The sequence below is a fragment of the Oreochromis niloticus genome, linkage group LG13, assembly GCF_001858045.2.
Source record: "Oreochromis niloticus isolate F11D_XX linkage group LG13, O_niloticus_UMD_NMBU, whole genome shotgun sequence".
In the NCBI taxonomy this organism is placed as follows: domain Eukaryota; kingdom Metazoa; phylum Chordata; class Actinopteri; order Cichliformes; family Cichlidae; genus Oreochromis; species Oreochromis niloticus.
The window spans coordinates 12491173-12514324 of NC_031978.2; the positions used below are offsets into that span (position 1 = coordinate 12491173).

General features: G+C 38.2%; 1 protein-coding gene and 1 pseudogene across 3 annotated transcripts in view; one reads left to right on the top strand and one right to left on the bottom strand.

Moving 5' to 3' along the window:
* The window catches only part of grid1a (glutamate receptor, ionotropic, delta 1a), a 259377-nt gene that overhangs the window by 197173 nt on the left and 39052 nt on the right, over positions 1-23152 (top strand). For all 3 annotated transcript variants that reach the window (XM_005474294.3, XM_025897629.1, XM_005474295.3), the window contains exon 5: positions 17346-17399. In XM_005474294.3, the coding sequence (XP_005474351.1) occupies positions 17346-17399 (54 nt within the window). The remainder of the gene's footprint in view (positions 1-17345; positions 17400-23152) is intronic.
* LOC109204860 (uncharacterized) lies at positions 4365-6219 on the bottom strand (annotated as a pseudogene).

Sequence of the window (23152 nt, forward strand, 5' to 3'; positions counted from 1 at the left end):
CAATAAAAATTCAATTGCAAATATCATCAAAGATCCACAACATAAATTTCCCCCAGGTGCGGAGGTTTAGTTTATGTTCGGTGCTTCCCCAAGGGCACCCTGCAGAATTGCAAAGTAATTTATCCTGTACCAAGATGTATCATTCAGAAAGTGTACTTTGGTGTTATGTTAAAATATGAAGTGTGATCTTGTCTTGCTTTCCTTGCAATCCCCGACACTTTCTTTGGCTATGAAATGCATGTGGTTAAGCGTCTATGTGACTCACTAAAATGTTATGTTTAAAAGTTGAGTAATTTGGAGATGATTTATAAGCTAGGGTTTGTGATTCAGTAGAATTTAATTATAGCATATGCTCTAGTTAAGCAATCAGTTTGGTTGTAAAAGTAATTTTAAATAATCTGCAGTCTTTGCTGTGATTTTATTTCTCTACTTTTAATACTTTATTCAGCTTTTTGTGCATTTGAAAAGTCTGTAACTTCATCCAAGTCAAAAACCCATACCAAGGAGCGTTATTGTGCCAGACACTGCACAAGAACTGGCTGACTTGTGTTGTTGGAGTTCAGCCTTTTCTTATGTTCCTAATTTATGCCACCATGGAACACATTTGCATAATGGCCACCTAGCGGCTAGTTTGGCATGCCTTCAAATAATGCTAATTGAAGCTGAGAAGAGTTTGGTTAATGATATTGTTATGTGAAGAAGATGCTATTCTCTTCAGTGCGATTAGAAATTCACTTTGTATATTTTCCAAAAAAAAGACAAAGTGAATTATAAGTATTCTAAATGAATTTTTACCACCACTTCTCTTCATTTTACAATGAGATATTTTTTGATCTGAGCACAATTCAGTGCTGACAATCTTATCAATCAGGGTTTTTATTTCAGGAGGACCCTTTCAGAGAAAGACAGGGTCTCCATCTAAATGAGGGAGTTTAAAGACTCTTTTTTTCCTAAATTTTCTAGGATTTTAACCAGTTCTACTCAAGCCACAAAATACAAAGACATCACACTGTTTGAAAAATAGTAACTGCTCCTTCACCTTTAAGGTTCTTAAAGCTTCACTGAAATCTTTCACTCAGGAGGTTCTTCAGCCTGCTATGCTATTCATAAAATGTCACACTGAGTTTTAATCCTTTTAGTGACTCTTGGAAATTCCCCTCACAACATTACAGCTCACAGTTACTCCAGCAGCTTATAGAGGGAATACACCACAGGGGAAGTTGAAGACCACTTCAGAGTTGGGATTCCAGCAAACGAGTGTGCCATCTCTCACTAAGAAATCCTGTTGCTTTTCAATATAAGTTATGTGATATTAATGCCAGTCTCCCAATTTTCAATCAGTTTTAACCAAGTTTTATAGAAAATTACCACTCATTACTGATTCTGCCTATTTTTCTGTATTTTAAAACATTCTATGACCGAACATGACGACTGAAATGTACACTTTATCGCTGCTATGTGCAGTTCCTCTAGTTTTATTTTATTTACCAAGGCTAATGTACCAACTGGTGAGTCACCTAGTGAGGACATTAGCTATTCCACTCATGTCTAGCGTAAGGCGTGGGAAGCTAACCACATGCAGAGGGAAGCTAGCAGCCTTAGTGCTATGGCAGATGGGAGTCATGATTTGTTTTTAATGTGACACATGTGTGCCAACTCCTTAGAAGGACCACCTGGTCTTAAAAACTCTGGGACTGCAGGGTCAGAAGAAATTTGTCCAGGCATTGTGGTATCACTAAAGACTATGGGACAATAGCTTGTATCTTTTAAGCATTACTTTATAATAAGAAGGTAGTGAGGAATGCATGTGCGTGTGTAGTCATGAGTAGTTTGAATGTGTCTATACTTGTATACTGAGGGCAGTTGGCACCTTTTTGTTCAATGCTCTGTCGATGGAGCAGATTAAGTGGTCTGAAGGTGTGTTTCCACAGCAACAGTTGCAAGGCTGAGCTCAGAGGGACTATTTTGAATCTTTTATGACAGACCTCATTATGCCTTTCTGGCTTCTTTGTGAGACCCTAATACAGGAAGAGCACAGAAGGTGGGACTGCTACCAAAACCTTTCATTGTTCACCCTCTTAAAATCATGACCAAATGCTAAGACCTGGTGAATGGTACACAGCAAAATCTCCAGTGTTAATTCAACTCCTATAGTGTTAAAGTTAACACTTTTCCAGTGTTTATATAATTCTCACTGGTTTAGAGTTAAAGTAACACTTTGCAAAGTGTTATTATTTTAACTCCATTGTAGTGTTAAAAATATAACACCCATAGTGTTAAAATTTCACTCTGTATGGTGTGAAGTGTCTTCACTCAGAGTGTAACTACCTAACATTTATAGTGTTGTTTTAGGACACTGATAAGTGTTCACTTTTACACTGGCTTGGGTTAACTCTTTTCACTGAGGGTGTTACTACACAACAACTATGGTGTTATTTATGACACTTTTAAGTGTTTATTTTCACACTGGATTGTGTTGACTGTTTTCACTTAGAGTGTTATTCTGTAACTTTTACAGTGTTATTTTGGCACTTTAAAGTGACATATATGAGCTTTTAAATACTAGTCTGTATTAATTGTCTGAATACAAAAATGCATTAAAGTGCAATTACTGTATGACTACTGTGTTACATTCAGTGAAAATCCTTGTTAAGTCCCTTTACAGGATAAAAGGAGAAAACATAAAATTGGTCACATAAGCATTTTAATAAATATTAAATTCCAAGCACCATACAGCATACGTTCACAACAAAAATAATGGCACAATGTACAGACCATCATCATCACCATAAGCACTTTGCAAATCAAAGGGCTTGTATATTTCAATACAGTCTGCTTTAACAACATCTTTTTCATCCGTTTCAAACACTTTATAAGCATGGCAATGTTCACTGAAATTTTCAACCACAAGCTTCTGAACTATGAAGTAGGTGTGACTATTGACCAAAACTATTGTTTTTATTCTGCAAAACACCGGCATCTCATGTTCAGAACCACAACAAATGACCAATCCTGTTCTGTACTCAGTCCCATTAATGTTAACCCAATTAGCAGAGAAAGCCTCTTCTGCAACAGCAGGCAAGCCTAGGGAGATCATTTCACTATTTTCCTCACTATCAACATCAAATGATTTCAAGGGCCCATACTCAACATGGCTTAAAGGACATGTCTCCCACTTGTATGCTATGGATGTTTGATGTTTTTTGGCAAGTGACACTGTGATGTTCTTAAAGTTCTTAAGGGTGTCTTTGAACACCCTATGTTTAGCCTCACCTCTCATGCTCCATACATGCAATAATGGCCCAATTTTTCTGATGCAAGTTGGGTAGTGCAACATAAAGTGGTGTTTGGGAATCATGTTCCTACCTGGATACAACAATTTGAACAAGTCATGATGTTCCATTGTTAAATGTTTTAGAAGCACAGTCATGCCATGTGTAACAGATGGAGAGAATATGATGTTAATTATTTGCAACAATAGCAATAGCATAGTCCAGTTCTGATTTCCTTCTGGCACAATATCACCAAAAATTAAAGGAATGTTTCTTATCAGACAAAGAGTCTGAATGGAGTTAAGACCTATACTATTACCACTACTGTCTAAGTTCACCCTTGTTGGACGATTTTTGCTCTCCAAGTAGCCATAGTCAAAAGCATAGATCCGTGACAAAAGAGCATGTTTCGGCAGAAAATTGTCTGACAGATATTCCAACAGTAACTTTATCTCATATTGTGCTACCCCTTCGAGAATATCATGCATAATGTCCAAGGAAAAGTTCTGGCAAACATGAAAGAATTGAAGAGTGTTCAGTGTAGAATTCTTTCTTAAGCCAAACACATGTAGCTTTTGAGGATCAGATTGCAACTCACTGCAGTGCATTTCAAAAAGTTCTTTCCCTCGTAAGATGATCTTTGGATCATCCTCAGTATACACACTCTGTGCATCCTGTTTTGCAATTAAACACAAACGACAAAAGTAACGTCCACTGAAAGACTCAACAAAACCCAAAATTGAGTGCATCCCCAAGTTGTCCCCAGTTATCTGACATATAGTGCCATGGACCTTTTCAGATGAGAAGGGTAAATCAATGCCATGGCTCTCCAAAAACTTTATGTCATCAATCAGAGGCTGTAAAATAGGATCAAAGCCGTATTTTTTCACATCTTCTGCATGAAACAATGCAACCAAATGAATGTTCATCAATGCAGAATTTAACTTTGGAGGCAGATTTCTGAGGACAAAATAGATTGCACCAACTTTGTGAACACCACGTTTGGAACCAAGTGGATTAGCAGTCTCAAAGTCATCATAATAAAGCTGAATTTGCAAAGAAGTCTGTGGTTTTGAAAACAATGGATGAGACTTATAGTAACTCCCATCACAAAAGTCTTCATATCTGTCTTCTTTTGATACACATGGTTTAGCAAGCAGCTCGCAAATATAAGAATTGCGACATATAAATTTGATTGTTTCCAAAATTGGAATGTACACAAAAGTGTCTTTTACTGGTACCTGGTCATAAGTGCCTGATTTTTTATTTAACCTTGTATCATAGCGTATTCCTAAAGTCTTTTCCACTGGATCCACAATTCCCCATTTTTCACGGAAATATGACTTTCTTTTAGCTTCAGTGTCGAACTTCTCAACTGGATTGTCAAAAGTCTCAAGACATTTTTCCACTGGAGATCTAACAGGATTTTCTGTTGGCACAGCGTTCAGTACTTTATGTTTAAACTCACAGTGCAGTCCATCAGCAAAATCTTCCAAATCACAAACAAGTGATGACACAAAACTATTTGCCAAACCACTACCATTGAGTTTACCAATAATTTTAGTGCAAATTGCTTCAGAATTTTTTTTAATTCTTTGACCTGACCCATTGTTTTCAGAACACCCAACCTCTAGGCTCTGAGTAACACTTGTTCCTGCAACTGCTATGTCTGTATCTTGTAATCTGTCAAAATCAGCTTGAAATGACTCTGAGGGTTCTGCATCACCACTTTGACAACAATCTTCATCATGAACACTATTTAAATGTTTTTTTAAACCAGAATATGTAGTGAACTGACGGCTGCAACCATCTTGTGAACAAGCCAACTTAAATTTGGTGCTTGGATAAAAACTGTGACCTAGTCGCAAATGACTTATCAAAGCCTGACTGGTGCTATGCAGAGTTTGACAGATAAAACATTTAAACATGGTTCTCATTCAACATTTTGGCACGCAACTCACGAACACGTGGTGACTCATCTGTTGAGGTGGCATCAATGTTGAATATGGTGGTCTGCACAAAACTGTAGAGATGAACCAGTGACTCGTCGTAAGATAAGTTGAACACGTAGTGGGATTTGAAAAGTTCATCAAAAGCACTGAGTGAGCTGGTGGCTTGGCAGGGATGAGCTGTTTGTCCACTGCGATGTAGAAGGTGTCAATGCTGTTCTGGGTTCGACCAACAGCGAGGATGTATGGTTGTTTACCATCTCTTGCTTGCAAGTGTTCATCAATGCTGCAGCATGACTAAAAACAAATGAGATATTGACATATAGGCCTAGCTTATACTTGCTGAGTATGAACCATTCATTCAGTTTGACATTATGTGCCTTGCTAACTTATTACAAATACTAAGACACATACTTCATGGAGAGGAAAACTAAAAAGTGCAAAAACTGAAAAAGTGTTTTGTAGGATTTTAAAAAGTGAGACAACATATTTACCTTGTGAAAGTGCACCATTTTGTGTGCTGCATCAGTTGGACTTATTTTGGTTCTCCTCTTTCGTCCAGCTGTGGGTGGCAAAAGTTGAAGGAGTAGCAGCAGAGAGGCCATGTCACTGTCCCAGTCTGTGTATGGTTGAATTTATAAAACAATTTCAAAATGACAGGTAAAAATAAATATTATTAAAATCAAACAAGCATGGTGCGACGCCTACCATTTGCATCACTCTCTGTTGGTTTCTCAGCAGCTTTTATCAAACGACACAGGTCAGTTGACTGAGTCAGCTGTTTGGCTTCTTTAATAACCTTTGGCTTGAATGACATGTCCCACTTCTCAAGCAACTTGGTGGCTGTTTCAGCACCAAACAGCAGCAGGAAGTCTTGATTGACCTGTTCATCATACACACAGGACATAAAGACAGTGCTCAACATTGTTTACATTGCAATGTGATTTTGACCAATATGGGATATAGCCTGACTGGGATGACCAATGATCACATCTTTTACTGTTGCCATCCACATCAGCAAAACAAAAAAAAAAGGATTAACAGTTGAAAATATCAAGTGATTTGACTTACTAGCCCTTTGACATCCAAAAAGCGTGGAAATGTTTTGAAGACATCTGCAGTTCTTTGTGGATCATGCACCAGATCCTGGCGATGTTGGAACGTCATTTTCATCTTCTGAAATACACTTGCTTCATCAGGAGAGTGAACAAGAAATGAGATGGCCTCCTTGCAGGCATCTCCATCAAGTTGCTGAGGCAATGTGGTTGCTAATCTTCTGCGCTTAGGCCCTTGTTCTTGATGCACTGGGACTTCCTTCACTGGCCGTTTGGTTGTAGACCTGGACATGGTTTTGAGGCGCCACGCTATATATCCAGTGCCTTTCACTCCGTCGTAGAAATGCTCCTGTCACATTTAAACATAGATGAAAAATAAACATCAAATGCGATCTTACAGACTTTGCAGATTCAGCAAAAAGAAACCCAAGGACTATTATCATGTAACAGGTGCAATACATGTTAAACAACATCCACAATTTCAATACAGTTTTATGACAATAGTTATTACGAAAGAGGAATTAAGATTTTTCTTTTAAATCATTTAGCTGATGTAATTATTCCATGATGAAAACTAAATAATGTGCTGTTTTACAATCACTGCATGACTTACATAGCCGTTTGGAGAAAATGGATCCTTCAATGAGGGAAAGAGTGTAATTATTCCAAGGGCATATTTCTCCTTTTGCTTACGGGAGGGAATTCTGCTATAGAGGAAATACAATTGACAATGTTAAATCAGAAGTATGTGTCTTTACTGCAGTATACATTACAAGAATATTCCATATGGCCCATCTTTACTTTTTTATTAGGTACTATTACTCTTACCCATGTCTCTCAGTCATATCACTTGCCAATATGTTAACAAGCTGCCGCCGGGTGCGGTGGCTCAGTGAATTTTCGGCATTGTATTCTTCAAGAATTTCCTCTCCACCAGGTTTCCTAGTCAAGGCATTTTTAACCATCTGCTCATATAAAAGGGAAAATAATAACAATAAAAACTTGTTTGTCAGTAAAGGTGAAAGTTTAGAGGAATGTCAACAAACCTGTGAAAGACATATCTAGCAAGAAGCACTAACTTCTACTAACATTTTTTCATACAGGGCAAGTTGGGAACCACCATGTTTTGAATTTCAATTTGTATAACAATCTACAGTATAAATGGTGTCAACTCAAAAATACAAAAGACATTTTCTGTTCTCAATTACCTCTTTTGCAGCCTCTGACACAGAAACATTTGGTGCAGAACTGTCTTTGCTGGATCTACTGCGGCCTGCAGGAATGCCCTTTTCCCTGAGGTCACTGTCACTTGATGAAAGTGATATAGTGTCCGTGAGGGAAGATAATGTATCCGAGGAGGATGGTGTGGAATGAGCTAAAGGACAAAAATCTTTGGGAGAGATGATTTGGTTAACTTTCTTTAGGCTACTCCACAATGCCATTAATAACACAATTTCAATGTTCATGTTCAGACAACATTCTATACAAATATGACCCAGCCCTGTCCACTGTCATGTATATTGCATGAAGACAGGTCAATGTCATCTGCATCAAGAGCAAAAGAACTTGGCTCTACATTGAGTGGGCTATACTCTGAAAATTTAAGTTATGATAACATTTACCTTCATCTGAAATCTTTTCACGTATTGTCAGGCATAGGTCTGGTTGGGCCTCCAGTAACTCCAGAAAAATGTCTTCTTCGACAGCTGTGTCAGTTTCATCGAAAATATCAAGGTCAGCAGCATCCGGAAGTCCAAACTTGGTTTTGGCTTTACAAAAAGATAAGCATAATGTCACCTAAAACGCCTGAAAAACTTTTTTAAAAACTAATTTTGACTTTTTTATTTAGCTAATATTTATTAACAGCTGTTTTACCTGTCTTTAAAATGGTTAAATTAGACAAGTCTGCAGCAACAATATAGGCCTAGGCCTACTGCTCTGTACTGTTTTTAATGTCACACATTAACATAAAATGTGTTAACATTTAATTCGTTTTTTAAATAGATGAGATGCAAACATGATGAACTGATACATGTGCAACAAATTTTGTTCTGCCAGGTTATCTTACCTTCACTGATGAATTCTAGATAAGTGAATCCTGCGTGCAATTTAATGTACTTCTTTACATTGAGGTATTTCACTTTCAGCAACATGTCTTACAACAGCACCTGGTGGAGAGAAGGGGGCACAGAATATTTTTTACCATATATTTAAACCATAGCTTAAGTGGCAACAAATCCGGACAACTTTAAGAAAATATTAGGCTATACATTGTGTGATGATCTGTGAAGGGGTGACAGACCACTTCAACCTCAGGAACATAATTTGGCTTCCCCCTGCGCACTAAAATAGCTGAACTTGGGTACACAGAAATAGCATCCAATGAATTATCCACCCATCCACATGTTTATAAGACGACAACGGCGATCTTCTCGTCTGCACGCAGGCTAGATACTTAGTTCTGCTATGTTGCGAGTAAATCGCTGTAGCCTACTTGGGGAAAAGCATCTCTGTTTAAACCATGTCAGGATGATAATCCACATAAAATTTCCTGTTGAACGCACACCTGCCTTCATCACGCTTTCACTTATGACAACAAATATCCCTTATACTGTAAATTAATGAGTGCAAGTCTTACATTTATATCGGGAGTTTCTGACACATGCACAGCCGTCTGGCTAGTTGCTACTTTGTGGTGGTTGTTTTGTGACACGACATGCTAGGATTATCAGTGGAGGCGACGTCAACGACCCTCAGTCGTTATACCGCTTTGTCTTAAACACTGGATGGTAGCCTATTTCACTAAAACTGTAGAAAAGGGGAAAATGTTCCCTTAGATTAGGCCTACTACAACATGTATGATATATCCTAACCGTTAGCAAGCAATCCATGCACAAACGCAGCGCGCCTTGCTTGGTCACTAACATCTAACAGAATTCCATAACACCCTGCCACTTCAAAGATTTGTAGGCTAGGCTACTGCTAAACTCGCTGGTAGCACGTGTAATTAGCCTATCTTGACGCTTTCCAAAACTTGACTTGAACGTCTCCATGTGATTGTTTAGTTCACTTTTAAATAGGATATTTCTGAGGCGAATGTTCGCTTCCCTTAAAAGCAGTGGGCTAAACGCATTTGTCTTAGCTGCCAGCTAGGCTACCACAAATTCAAATTTTAACATTACATTTAACCAGTGTTGGGACTAACGCGTTATTAAGTAACGCGTTACAGTAACTACGTTATTATTGTGGTAACGAGCACGGTAACTAGTTATTATGCCAAAACCAGGAACGCGTTACTCGTTACTGGGATTTAGATAGGCTCGTTACTCGTTACTTCGTGTGGTGGATATCGCGGCGCTTCCACAGATTCAGTAACATTAGCAAGTGGTGGAAGTCAGCAGGTGGATGAAGGAAAAGGGAGGCAAGAGGAGAGACCCGAAGCGGCCGCCAGTCCGCGTGTCAGGTGAACTGAACTTCAGGTAAGAAGTTATGACCTGCAGTCTATCTGGGTCAGATATAAACCAAGTTTAGGTGGAGTTTATTTTCGGTATGCTGACATTTTCGTACTGCGTGCTAGCTAGCATGACGGAGTTTCTATACAGCTGGGTGGGTGCTATGTTACTGATGTTGAACTTTATTTTGTTCATACGGTTAATTATTAGAGTTGCCGACCGTCCTGTAAAAAACAGAATCGTCTGGTATTCAGAGAAAATATTACGCGTTTCGTACTGAGGTGAAAAGGAACACAGTTTGTCCCGGACTTCAGCTACAATGAAAAAGACACAGAGCTGAAGCTGCACAGCTGCCTCTTCTTCTCTCATTCTCTCCTGTTTCTACTTCAATCATGAAACTGATCAATGATCAGCTGATTGGCTTTTCTCTCTTGTTTATTTATCGCCCACTTTGCGCCAGAAAGAGGAAACCAGCGGATGTCGCGCTAAACAACAGCAGCACGTTTAAGCTTGATCAGCTGTTGTTAGAATGTATTTAATATTAATTTCTAGTATCAGCTGATGTTTGCTGGAGCCACAGCTGTAAAGCTGCTGGTCATGATATCGGTTTGGTTATCTGGTGAGAGGGAAACATGAAGGTGAAACCAGGAGATGTCCTTACTGAATCATCAGAGCTGAACAGGTGATGGAGAAACAGGTTTACCTTTTAGGTGACATGAATGAGTTGAAGGGAAGTTATGAACTGTTTCTGTGAGACAAATAACACCAGGATCCTTTTCTAAGTAGCTGACAGCTGGTAACTGTGCAGGGGCGGGTCTAGCAAAGTGTTGCCAGGGGGCCAGGTAGAGCATTAACAGGGAAAGGGGGGCACAAAGAAATACTTTTCTTACTTATTCTCATTTAAAATGTCTAGCTTTTAAAAAAAATTTTTATCTGAGTCTTACAACAAACAATTGATAGATTGATACATATATACCATCTGAACAGTGTACATCACTGTCACAACAGTGTTTATTTTCATTCAAAGGCTTTATGATTTTTCCTATAATGGCGGGCCGGTCTCTAGTCAAAATGCCCGGGACGATTTTTTTGTCCCAGTCCAGCTCTGTATGCAGCTCATCTGCAGTCTGGTGTTACCTACATCTTCCTATTCAGAAGGCAGAATTTCCAAGTTCTGTGTACAATCAAAAGCACCACGACTGCAGTTTTTGTGTTGGATGTAAAAAGCAGGCTAGAATCATGGCGGCGGTCAACAACGGTCCAGGCGTGGGATTTCTCTCGTGGAAATGTGCACATTATTTTTTCCTTTCTATTGGTCGGTGGCACAGTGCACTTGTGGCAAGTAAGCAAGCTAGAAGACTGGCAGTCTTGCTGGGTATCCAGTTACGGAAGCAACACATTAACAAGAGAATTCTGAGTAAAAACCAAAGTTACTTTCCCTAGTAACTAGTTACTTTGAAAGTAACGAGTAACTTGAAGTAACTGAGTTACTTTTTTAGAGAAGTAACTAGTAATGTAACTAAGTTACTAATTTAAAGTAACTTACCCAACACTGCATTTAACATATCCAGAGGATAGCTAACTCCTCCCTCGTTTCATTTAATAAGCATTGAACACTGGAAAGCATTTCTCTTATGACATTAGAACTAACTAGAATTGAGAATTATATTAAGCACGCATTTATTTTCGCTGCAATATTAACTTGTTATAGAGGATAGTTTAGCTACCTAAGCTAACGAATCCCATCTCTTACCGCAGATGAATACACTCCACATTAGGAAAATATTGCATGCTTCTGATAAATAATGTTATAGGCTAGTTAGTTACAATATTTAATAATGATAAAATAACATAGGTCTTGTTGTATAGTTCTTACCTGAACAACCTCCTCGATCTTGACAGCAAACTTCTGGCGGACTCCTCATGCCCATGAGCGCGAAAAACCCGGATGTGGAAATCAACTCCAAATGAGTGTTATAGTATTGACTCTTTGAAATAACTCCGGCTACAGAGCTTTTTCAGCACCGTTAGTGTTACTGTAACTCTCAAACCAACACTTTTCAACTCGAAATTTTTAACACCAGTAATTTTAACTCACATCAACACTTCGGATTTTGCTGTGTATCCACTTAAAAATACCAGAAACAGTTGCCCCCTGCCGAACCTTAAAACTGTGGTGAATTGCTTATAATACAAAAAAAAAAATATTTATTTTGGAACCCACACATTAAGCAGCAAGAAAAGATGGGCCAAAAGGAATAAATGGCAAACCAAGACTTCATTTAGCATGGCTACATGAGCTAATTTGCATGGTTATGGAAGATGCAACCCTCTGGGTGACGTGAGATCATTAGCTGGACCACATCTCTGGACGGCCAGCCTCATGTTGTGATTCTCAATGACATTCACATGCAACAGTTCAGCTATAATACATGTATTTCACAACCAATTTGATTCTTTTGTTTTAACTAATGAATGCATGACTAAATTTCTTTTTTCTTCATGCATCGAATTAGACAGCTCACCGGAAAAGGGTTAAAGCTCTGCAGCAGAAATAACAGTCACAAAGTGACACCGGATTACTTTTCAGCCAGTTCAGTTTCAGCTCTCAAATCCTGCAGTCTGAGCATTGTTTGCCTCAGTTTCTGGGTCAATGTTGTCCTTGTGAATTCAGAATTTTCAATAATGCAACAATAATATTTGGGCTCATGACTCTGTAAATAAATCACCACATGGCTTCAGAGGAGTCAGAGCCAGTTAGAATTTCAATTAATGCTGATGCTTACTTCTGTTTATTCTGTATACAATTCAGAGTTGTGGTGATCAGGATAGTCTGAGATTCCATTTAGGAAAGTTTGTGGTTGGAGAGATCCATGAGTCTGTAGATATAAATGTTATTGTTGCAGGTGGGCGGACTGATAATTATATAAATGACTACTACATGAATCTTATTTGCTTTATTTTATAGTACATACTGTAACAATGTGATGTCGCATGAAACTTAAACAGAAATTGGTATCCCTTGGTGATTCTTATTCATTTTAAATTGTCAGACTGTAGTTAAATGCTTCAGCAACACTGAATTTTGATAATTGAGCCAAACTGTAGATTGCCTTACAGGGATCTGCTTCACTCAAAATATCTATATACTGAACTTGTAGCAAAGAGCTGAAGTGATTATTACAGAAAGAAAATGTGGTTTCTACAAGAATTCTATCATTTTTTCCTTTTTACTCCTAATTTTATTTTAGGGCAGCATATTTTTTTGCAACTTAAGTGACAAACACAGCTGTTGGAATTATTGCTGTAAAATAAAGAGAACAGTACTCATGTTAAAAGCAAACAGTGGATTATCGCAAGTCACACATTTTTTTAAGCTCCAATGACAGTTTTCTTATCTTACTTTATTTTTAACAATTGTGACGCAGGTTGTTATAGATATAATTTAATCTGCACAAATGTTTTGATTGTTTGATTGTTATTGTTGATATTAAATGTTTCCATTTCCCAATCCTGAAATATCTTGTAAGATTGAGTGGATAGTACTGGCTTTGTTAGCATCAGACAAAGAGCAGTAGGTAAACAAAAACACAATCAAATGCGTATTTAATATTTGTCTTAACATAGTGTTTATCCATGTCATTGTCATGGACAGTCTGTGAATACAATTCATTAGCAGAAACTACAGCCTTCAAAATTATTTTAAAACTGAACACCATTCAGGATTAGTATCAGCAAAATCTTAATTTGTGTATTATATGTGATTTATGTTGCATTTGAAAGTATTACTTTTATGGAGTTATGCATAATAATCAGGCAGCTGAGTGTGCGATTCAGATTGGCTTTTAAAATATGATTTTTGTGACGCAACAAATAATCACACTGAATGAGTTTACACTGAGCACTCTGGCATTCAGGAGATTTATCCTCAATCTGATCCTTACTCAAACCACCACCAACCCTCCCCACCTATTTTCACATCCTTCTAACTGCAGTTCCTGTCAATCCCTTTTCGGCTGTCACGGTTTTAAATTGGAGTTGGCATTCTCTGACTGCCTTTGTGGCATTGCTACTGTATAAGAACATGCCTGGGGTACTCTGTGTCTCTGATTAGAGATCTTACGATGCAAGGCATTGGCTGTATCAATAGAATACTCCTTAGATGTCACTCAAGGCTTTTGTCTGTGCCTCCTCCTCCAAAACCCCATTTCTCTCCAGAGTTTCACTGTTACATCATCTTCTGAAGTGAATAGAAAGAAAGAAAACACAAAGCTAAAATTACTCTGCTTGGATGTTGATAACATTTAGGGTTTCAAATGGATTTTTAGGCTTTGGTATGATAAATTCCAAGCAAAGTGGAAAGCCCTTTCGTAGACTACATGCGATTTGAAAAAGGAGCTGATTAGGCAAAATAATGTAGGGATTTTACTTGGACCCAAGGTGCTCTTGTTTTTAGGAGATAAAGGTTTTGAATCCTAATGAGCAACTCCGTTTAGCATTTCTGAGACCCCAAGTTCTTGCACGCCTTGATTCACATTTTTAAACGATAGACTGCCTGAACTGTCACTCGTAAATGGAGATACAAAACAAAACAACTAATGAACTTTGATTCTTAATTTAGTTTCCTGTTAAACATAGTTGCATCAGTTGACATTTAACAACACTCATCATTCTCGCATTTTCCTCACTTAGATAACGCTGATGAAAAACGGCAGCAATAACAAGCAATGACATCTCACAGTATGTCTACACAGTTGTGTTCATCACATACGTACAGAAACGGGGTTAAACATCAGCTTGCAAACATCATTTAGCATAACGAGGGTTTGTGTCTTAAGTTGTAAGTGCAGTATTGTGCTGTGAACTGATGGTGAACCTCTCAAGTGTAGGGTTCTGTTGTGCCCAGGGCTTCAACAAAACACTGCATCGCAGCTGGTACACATTAACTAACCCATACTACACACTTGACTCTCTTTTCATCATTATAGCATCTGACAGACTTTGTCTGGAACAACGAATCCACTTCAAGGAGCTGTCGACTCTCTTGAATGTAAAGGCTATTCTTCAAGGCAGACAATAGTTATCATTGTCAGATTTTATTTAGGGCCAAAGCATCATTATCATGATTTGAATGAATATCATACAGAGTACAAGAATGTGTGGCGTGTGTGTGTGTGTGTGTGTGTGTGTGTGTGTGTGTGTGCGTGTGTGTGCGCGTGTTTTTTTAAGCATTTAACCTTGAGATCAACACTGATTTGTGTGTCTTCACTAATGTTTTATTGATGATGAAGTTCTTGTAGAAGTTATACTGAAGTTGTTTCTCTTTACAAATTAGACTGCCCTTCTCTTTTGTGAAGTGATGGTTCAAATTTCCAATATCCATGCAATGCAATATCCATGTAAAAACAACAATAATAGTCCATTCAAGCCATTTTAAAAGAAAATGCTAAAAAATGCTAAAAAAGATACATTTTTCACATAAACATTTATTTTAAAGTTATTTTTTTCAGAAATAACACTATTCAGGGTTTATTTTCAAAATCTCCATACCTTAGTTCAAAAATATACACGCAACCTCAGCTATAACCTTCTTCTTTTTGTTCATTTTTGTAATCTAATGCGGTCCCATCGGCTCAACCTTGAACACTGTACAGTAGCTTTGTCTTTAGATGTTGCTTTGTTCCACAAATGCGATCTACTACACAGCACACGCACACATACCCTCCACTGTTTTGCCTGAAGGTTTTGCAACACAATAGAAAGCATTTCCTTTTTTCTGCCCTCATCACCATCGTGTGAAATGTGTAATTAGAAAACTGTACCAACCTTCTTTATGTTTATAACTATAAATAGTTTAATTCTTGATCCTCATTTAGTCCCATTTAATGTGCACAGTGTCCAATAGTAACAAGCTTCTTTTTTTCCCAACGATCTGAATTGTCTTGATCTGAATATTAAATTGTCAGTGACCAGCACGTCTACAGTAAACAGGGTAAAGTTTACCATTTTATCTGTGAAAATATGAACATTTTTGAGGAAAAAGCTTCATATATGTTGTCAAACAGGAAACTAAACACTTAAAGTGATTAGAAGCACTATTTTCCTACATAAATCTCCAGTGGACCATTGCACCCACCATATGTCTGGTGTTTTGTGGCATTCATTGATAATGTTGGCATACCCATTTGGATTTCAAGGTAATTTCTTAAGGCATGTGGCCCCACTTTTTCATTTTAAGTATTTTAGTCATGGAGGTAAATATTTCTTGTGTGCTGGTATGGTCCTCTTACAGTCTGATGAGATCAATTTGGCAATGAGAGGAACATTAAAATAAAATCATGAGTCTTCCAAGGTTTTAAGATTGATTAGCAGCTTTTGATGCTGTACACTGCGCCGCCTATTATTGATGAGCATGGTGTTGTTTAGTAAAACCACAGGGCTCAATCTTTTATATGTTCAAGCATCGGTCTTCTGCTTTAAAAACTAATGCCATCAATTGGCATAGGAGAGCATACAGTGATATGTCGAGCAAGACAGATGTGCTCGGACTTGTGACCGATGGAGGAACTTCATTATTCATAAGAAGGGTCATTTTCATCTTTCTCAGAGATTTCAGGTGTTTCTTTGTTCTTACATACACTTCACTAACCACAGGTTACAGTTTCCTTGTGCTCTAACTACCTTAACAGCAGTCTTCCTTGCTGTGTATATGGGTTACTCCATTTAGACTTCAGGCAGAGAACGTATTGTTGTGACTGCAGAGCAGCAGGGTAAGAGGAAAGATTAATACATGGAGACGTGCGCCCTTGTATTCAGCTGATTCCATTCAGTGTGAATAAAATGGAAAAAGTCACAAAGCAACCATTACGCATCGAAGCTAAATAAGGTTTCTACCACTTGACGTTTGACTATCTGTAAAATTTAAATACTGTTGCACTGTGGCAAAAAGCTGTCTGCTTTCAATGCAGCATCTGCCCTTTTGGAAAATCAGCATAGTTTCAAAATAAATGAGAAAAACTGTGGCTCCATCTAAGTAAAATACATAAGAAGAATATGATATTTGAAATTGTTTATTGGTTGTCTTTCTGTCTGAGCATTAACATGACATTACATATGATACTTACATCATTATTCGCTCAACTCATTACCCCTCTAGTCTCCCTTTGGTGCCACAAGATCTCATGGTAATGCATTTCTATCCAACAATGGCACCTACTTCCACAAGCTCCCTTTTTTGTGTCATTATTGTGTTTTAAAAGGGAAGGTGAAATTATTATGGCAATTGAAAGAGGTCCCATTGCAGTGGGCAAATTATGTGCATTTGTACTGCAGGCTTTATTCTCACATCCAATGTAAAAAATACAGCACAGCGCTATTTAAAAAGCTTGGTTGCTCCAATGTGCTACAGGCTGTGTGGTTTAGTTGTATTCTCTGCACACTGGACCTGCAGCCTCTGTGTCTGAGGATGTCTTGATTTACAAATTAAGCTCCAGAGACACCTGAGAAGAGACTTACATGGACTACTGTGTGATCTCAATGAATTTGTGCACTTGGTTCCTCAATTGTCCTCCTCTCTCTGTTTCTCCTTTCTCTTTCTCCTTTAATTTATCACTGCAGGCTGTGGAAACCAACCTGGCATCCAAGGACAGCCACTGGGTCTATGCCAATGAGGTGAGCCCAAAACACACTTGCATGCACCTGAGTGAATTTAGACCTTCATGTCAGTATGCCTCTTTCAACACTCTCACATGCTCCCGAGGCATGTGAGACCTATGAGGCTTTCACTAACTACGCTTTCATATAGAGTTAAATAAGCAGCACATCATTTGATTTAATCCTGAGTGCCTGAGGGACTAGGCCTTTATTTGATATTGTATAACTGTTCTTGCTTTAAAGTCCCTACATTATGTTTTTCCTGTAACATATATTCAGCTATATAGCTTTTTGTGAAGTCCACACCAAATGAGGTAATTCTTTCCCACAAACACTGCCTCCAAAGTACCTGAAACTCCTTATTTGTAGTCCGGACCATTTTCCGTTAGATCTCTGTGTCACTGTGTAACCCACTGGCATAATGCCCACCTAGCAGCTAGTTTGCCACACACTCAAAGAATGAGCAGCTGCCTCAGTTGAATCCAGATGCAGACAGCTGCAGCTTCTGCTAGCTCTGAAATGTATTAGCTGTGAGCAAAGCACACCAAATGTTCTGTTGACTGCAAGAGTGAACATGAGTGTTCTTGTATCCCGGCCTCTCAGAAACTGAAGTGGAATACTTTTATTCTGATGGTAATGTTCACACAACAAAAGTAAAGTTCCTATATCTTCAGTGCTTTGCTAATGTGGCCAAAGCCATGCTGTGTGATTATCTGTACTGTACAGTACTTTAATACAGCTATATACACATTAAAGCAGTTAATGCTGCAGATAGCAGGTGAAAAGAGGTGGAGCCTTGGTATTAAAAGCTGTTCTTGTAAAAATCCATAAGAAAAATAACAAACCTGTAAATGAGTTTTGCATGGGCACTTTAGGTTTTGTCTTTCTTTCCTATCACTGCACTGTACCATTGCTCTGCGCGCCTTGACCTAAAAAGGCTAAGTGTCTGTGGTACCAAAAATCTCAGGTTCACTTTGTGAATACAGAAAAGTGGCCTCTTTAGCTTTAGTGCCTCAGGATTGCACTTGAGTTGATTCACAATTATTTGGAGATGTCGTAGCATGGAGGGTGGGAGCGGCACTACGAACAAGCTGTGGTTGAAAGATGTTAAATAGGAGCTTTCTCCCAGATAATTTACCTGAAATATTAGGCTTACTGTGCCCAGGAGCTCCACCTCTAGCGCTTACAGTGCACACACACACAAACACACACACACAGGGATATGCATATCAGTGCCCATTTTATGTGTCTTTAAACTTTTTTAATACCATGCATCATCTCGTTTTCAAGGGGGTATCAATGAATTTTAATAAAACATCACCCTCTGACTTGTTGAAACATTTCACTGGAATCCAAAACATGACACATATTGATTCATAATCCGCAGAGCGTGATAAATGTATCTACGCTCCCCTGACAGCCACATTATTTAGGCAACGTTTGTACAGAGATTGAGATACTGAGGTCCAGAGAGAAAAGCTGAGTTTTTTTGGTTTTTTTTAATTGTTTGGCAAATAACTCGTAATATAAAGGCTGAAAATGCATTTTGGCTGCAGTACACATTAGACCAACCAGCTAGAATAAAACACTTATCATTTATGCTTTAGTTAAAAATTCAAAGTGCAGGATATTTGTAGCTTGAATATTGATTTGCAAAAGTTAATGAGGCTTAGTGTGTTGAAAACCTTCTGTTATCTGGCAGCCTAAATTACCTAATTTTAGACTATAATGAGCTTTTATGAAAATAATGACCTTGTCACATTTTGACCATGCGTTTCAGCATTAACATAACTGAAGTATTGACTTACGACAGCTAATGAGAGCAGGAGTTCTTTTAAACCATTTCTGCATCTGGCAGCTTAAGTCATATTATCCCATTCATAATATCAGACATGCTTTTGTAGTCTCAAACATGAGGATGTGATGGGAGCTGCAATATGAAGCAGTAGTCACAACCAAACTCACGCATAGCTCTCAGTCAATTAGTGCAGAACTCTACACACATTAGCTTTAATTGCATCTGACTCTGGAATAGTATGAACTAATGGCATGTTAATTTCTACTGCATTCACTTAATGGTGGATATGATGCGGCTTACTGCAGACTTATGTCTCCGTGGGTCGTGTTTAAAAAAAAGACCAATGTGCCTGTTTTTGTCTTTGAACTATGAAATATATCATTTGATTTTGTCACTTTTTTTTCTGTATCCCTTTCTCACAACATAATTTTCCATCCCCTCTCCCTTCTGTTGCAACACAGTGAGGATTGTTTTTTCCACTCTATCCCTGCCACACTCCCAGTATTTTTTGTTTATTGTTTTCTCTTCTCGCTTCCACCTTCCATGCTTTTCATATAATCACTCAAGATAAACTGCCCATAAAGCTGAAGATCACCTTGAAATGAGAATAACACAGACACGTTGCAAATTCAACCAAAAAGATTCAATTACCACTGTTGCCAACTGTTTTTTTGTCGGGGGGGGGGGCTTCCCCCAGCTCTTGGCCTCCAAAACTTCTCATTTATATAATAATCACATGAAAACTGAGCTGCTATCAAGTCCATCGTTTTCCTAAATCCTGTTTTCCCTCATCTTACACTGTTCGCTACAACAACAACACAAAAATCCCTTGCAAATTGAATCTAGGTATGTATCTATGTGTAAATGACTTACCCGCATTGCCTGGTTATCTTGAAAAGGCAAAGGGATTTAAAGGAAGGTGCAAAGCTAATTTGTTTCCATTAGCCTGTGATTAGATTTCTGTGAAGTTCCTAACATGGCTTATGGCAGAAAGATTGCGCACTCTTTTTTTTAAATTCATTCATACGCGTGAGAGGAGAGACAAAGTAATTTTAAAAAACTGCATCTGTTAGGGATCACTTTTTTCAGCAGCTGCTGGTGAATTCTGTAATCCTCATTGCTACATGGCTACAGTATATCTAGATACTGTTTCCTGCTCTCAAAATCTGAAAATCCTTTTAGCCTGACTAGATGCAATCACAAAATCCTGCGGGGAAATAACAGAGGCCTGTTACGTCTTTCCTCTGAATGCACCATCAGTCCCTGCAGACAGTTGGTACTATTCAGCTGGTCATGACAGAGTTGTGGCATACATTTTAACCAGGTGATCATAAGGCTCACCGCTGCTTGCCCACCTCCATCAGCTACTTGTGCTTCTGCCAGGCTTTAGACCTCACACAGTCAAAGAGCATGTGGCATAAAGAATGTAGCTGTCAATCATAAAATTCAATAGAAGCTTGCAGGGAGAATTATAAGGAAGGGAAAAGTATACAGTATTACGGCAAATTTTTTGATATCCCTGGTTTGCAATGCAGAATTTTAATTTCTGAGTCATGGACACAGAAATTATAATCGTTGCCACCACAAGTACTTGTTTTTGTCATTAATGTGTTTCTTTTTTTAAATTTTCTACAAAATTGCCTTTTTATAGTCCAAGTTGACCATCTTCAGATTACTTGTTAGGTTTTTACAACAGTCTAAATTAAAGATTTGAATTGTATTGTTTAGCACAATAAAATTAATCACATCTTTACAAATGAGAAACCAAACATGCCCATCCTTCAACTGCAAATGTTTCTAGATTTAGACTGACGCAAATGTGTTTTCCAGCCAGTTGAGTGGGTTTGAATGGCACAGAGATCATGAGCCCTTAGGATGAAGGAAGTTGCTGAAAACACAAATGAACTAACAACATAATCTTTTGAGAGAAAAAAAAAAAGTAAAAAGCTTTGAAATTGTTGTGCAAGAAGTGCAATGGGACTTGATGTGAGCATGAGGGCAAAGAGATGATAGGCAGGGGTTTCTCGCTAAACCACCCACTAAACCAGGGTGCTCCAGCTGCTAGCACACAGAAGGCTGTCTGCCTCAGACACCGTCTAGTCGACTCAGATGGATTGTGCATCCTGGGAGGATTTGTCGTTGTTTCTTTTTTTTTCTCCCTTCAAAGGCCAAGACGGTGACACTTGAGAATGTTTGATGGATTAGGTGGTTGTGCCTGCTGTGACAGACAGAGTCGAGGAAGACAGTCATAATGTGACTGATGTCTCGAGTAGCTGCCTATCAAGCAACTGAGATGGAAACTCTATTCTAAGGACATAATCACCACCACATAAGATTGTGGGATTGGGAGGTGGATTACCGAAGAGGCCACTTGCGACGTAAAAAATATACAGTTATGGTACAAATAAAGTATACCCTTTTCAAATTCTAAGGTTTAATGTATCATGGCAGAATAAATAAAATCTCTTTTTCAGCAAGTCCTAAAATTAGTCAGATACAACTTAAAAATACAAAACATGAACTACTACACTGTGTCATTATTTAATTAACGAAAATTAAGCCACAATGCAGAAACAGTGTGTGAAAACTACGTATACTCTTACTGCTTTGATATGCATACTGAGGGAAAGTAGCAGATGGGTGTTTTTAATCAAATGCATCCACTTAATTTATGATCAGCAAGTGTGATCACCTCTAGGAAAACAGAAGTTTTGGTATGTTTTAGCATTATGGCAAAGACGAAAGATATCTACAATCGTCCTTGAGAAGGGGTTGACCCATCCCATAAACCTGGGATGGGTTTTAAGTTCTAAAGTAAGAAAGATCATCATGAAAAACAAGGCAATTCCACAGGCAAATTCATCCTAATGTCAGAGGGTGATTGGGGATTGTTTTACAGCCACAGGACTTGGGCACCTCTCAGTCATTAAGTGGATCATTAACTTTTTTGTATACTAAACTGCTCTAGAGTCAGATGTGAGGCCATCTGTCTGACAGCTAAAGCTTGGGCAAAACTGGTTCATGCATCAGGACAATGACCCCAAGCACAGTATCTACAATAGAATTACATTTTTATCACTTTAAAAAAAAAATTAAGGTATTGCAATGCCCCAGTCAAAGTTCAGACCTCAGCCTGATTGAGATGTTGCAGGACCTTAAACGTACTGTGCATAAATGAATGCCTGCTAACTTCAACGAATTCAAGCTATGTCATAAAGAGAGAAAAGAGGACCAAAATCTCTCTACAATGATGTGAGGCACTCATAAAGTCAGACAGAAAACGATGCTGATTGATTGCACAAGCTTGTAAATGATGGACTATACTTTGTTTTTCACACAATGCTTGTGCATTTTGGCTTCATCTTTGTTAAATAATAACATTTTATTGTTCACCTCAGGTTGTATTTATCGAATTTTAGACCTGGTAAGGATATACATTTTCAAATATTAGATTTCTCGTACAAAAGGCTGTGTAATACTGTATTTATCTATTTTATGTTATAGCCTTTTATACCATTAACCATGTTGAGCATCCATGCAGAAACCTAATTGGGATGTCAAAAAATTATCTATTAACCCAGAAATGGTAACTACAGGAGACATCCAGCGCCATGGTCATAAATCTAAAGGACCCCAGACAAGAGACCTCCCTTATGAACCACCTTATCTAAATGTTACAGCAGTTACAGCCACAGACGTTATATGTCATCAGGGTTAATAAATGGGCAGTTGAAATTATATACAGACATACAGCACCTCCAGGCTGAAATTTAAGTGCCATCATAGCAATGAAACGTGCACCAGCACAAGTGATGATTCCGGTTTGCACTGTGCCTGTAGTTTGGCCTACTGGCCTTGTGAACAATGGTCTGTGTAATGGAATTGCTCACACAGCTGCACTACCCTGTAAAAAAATAATAATGAAAAAACAAAACAGTAGATTAATAAATACATCGTTGTTACTCTTTACATA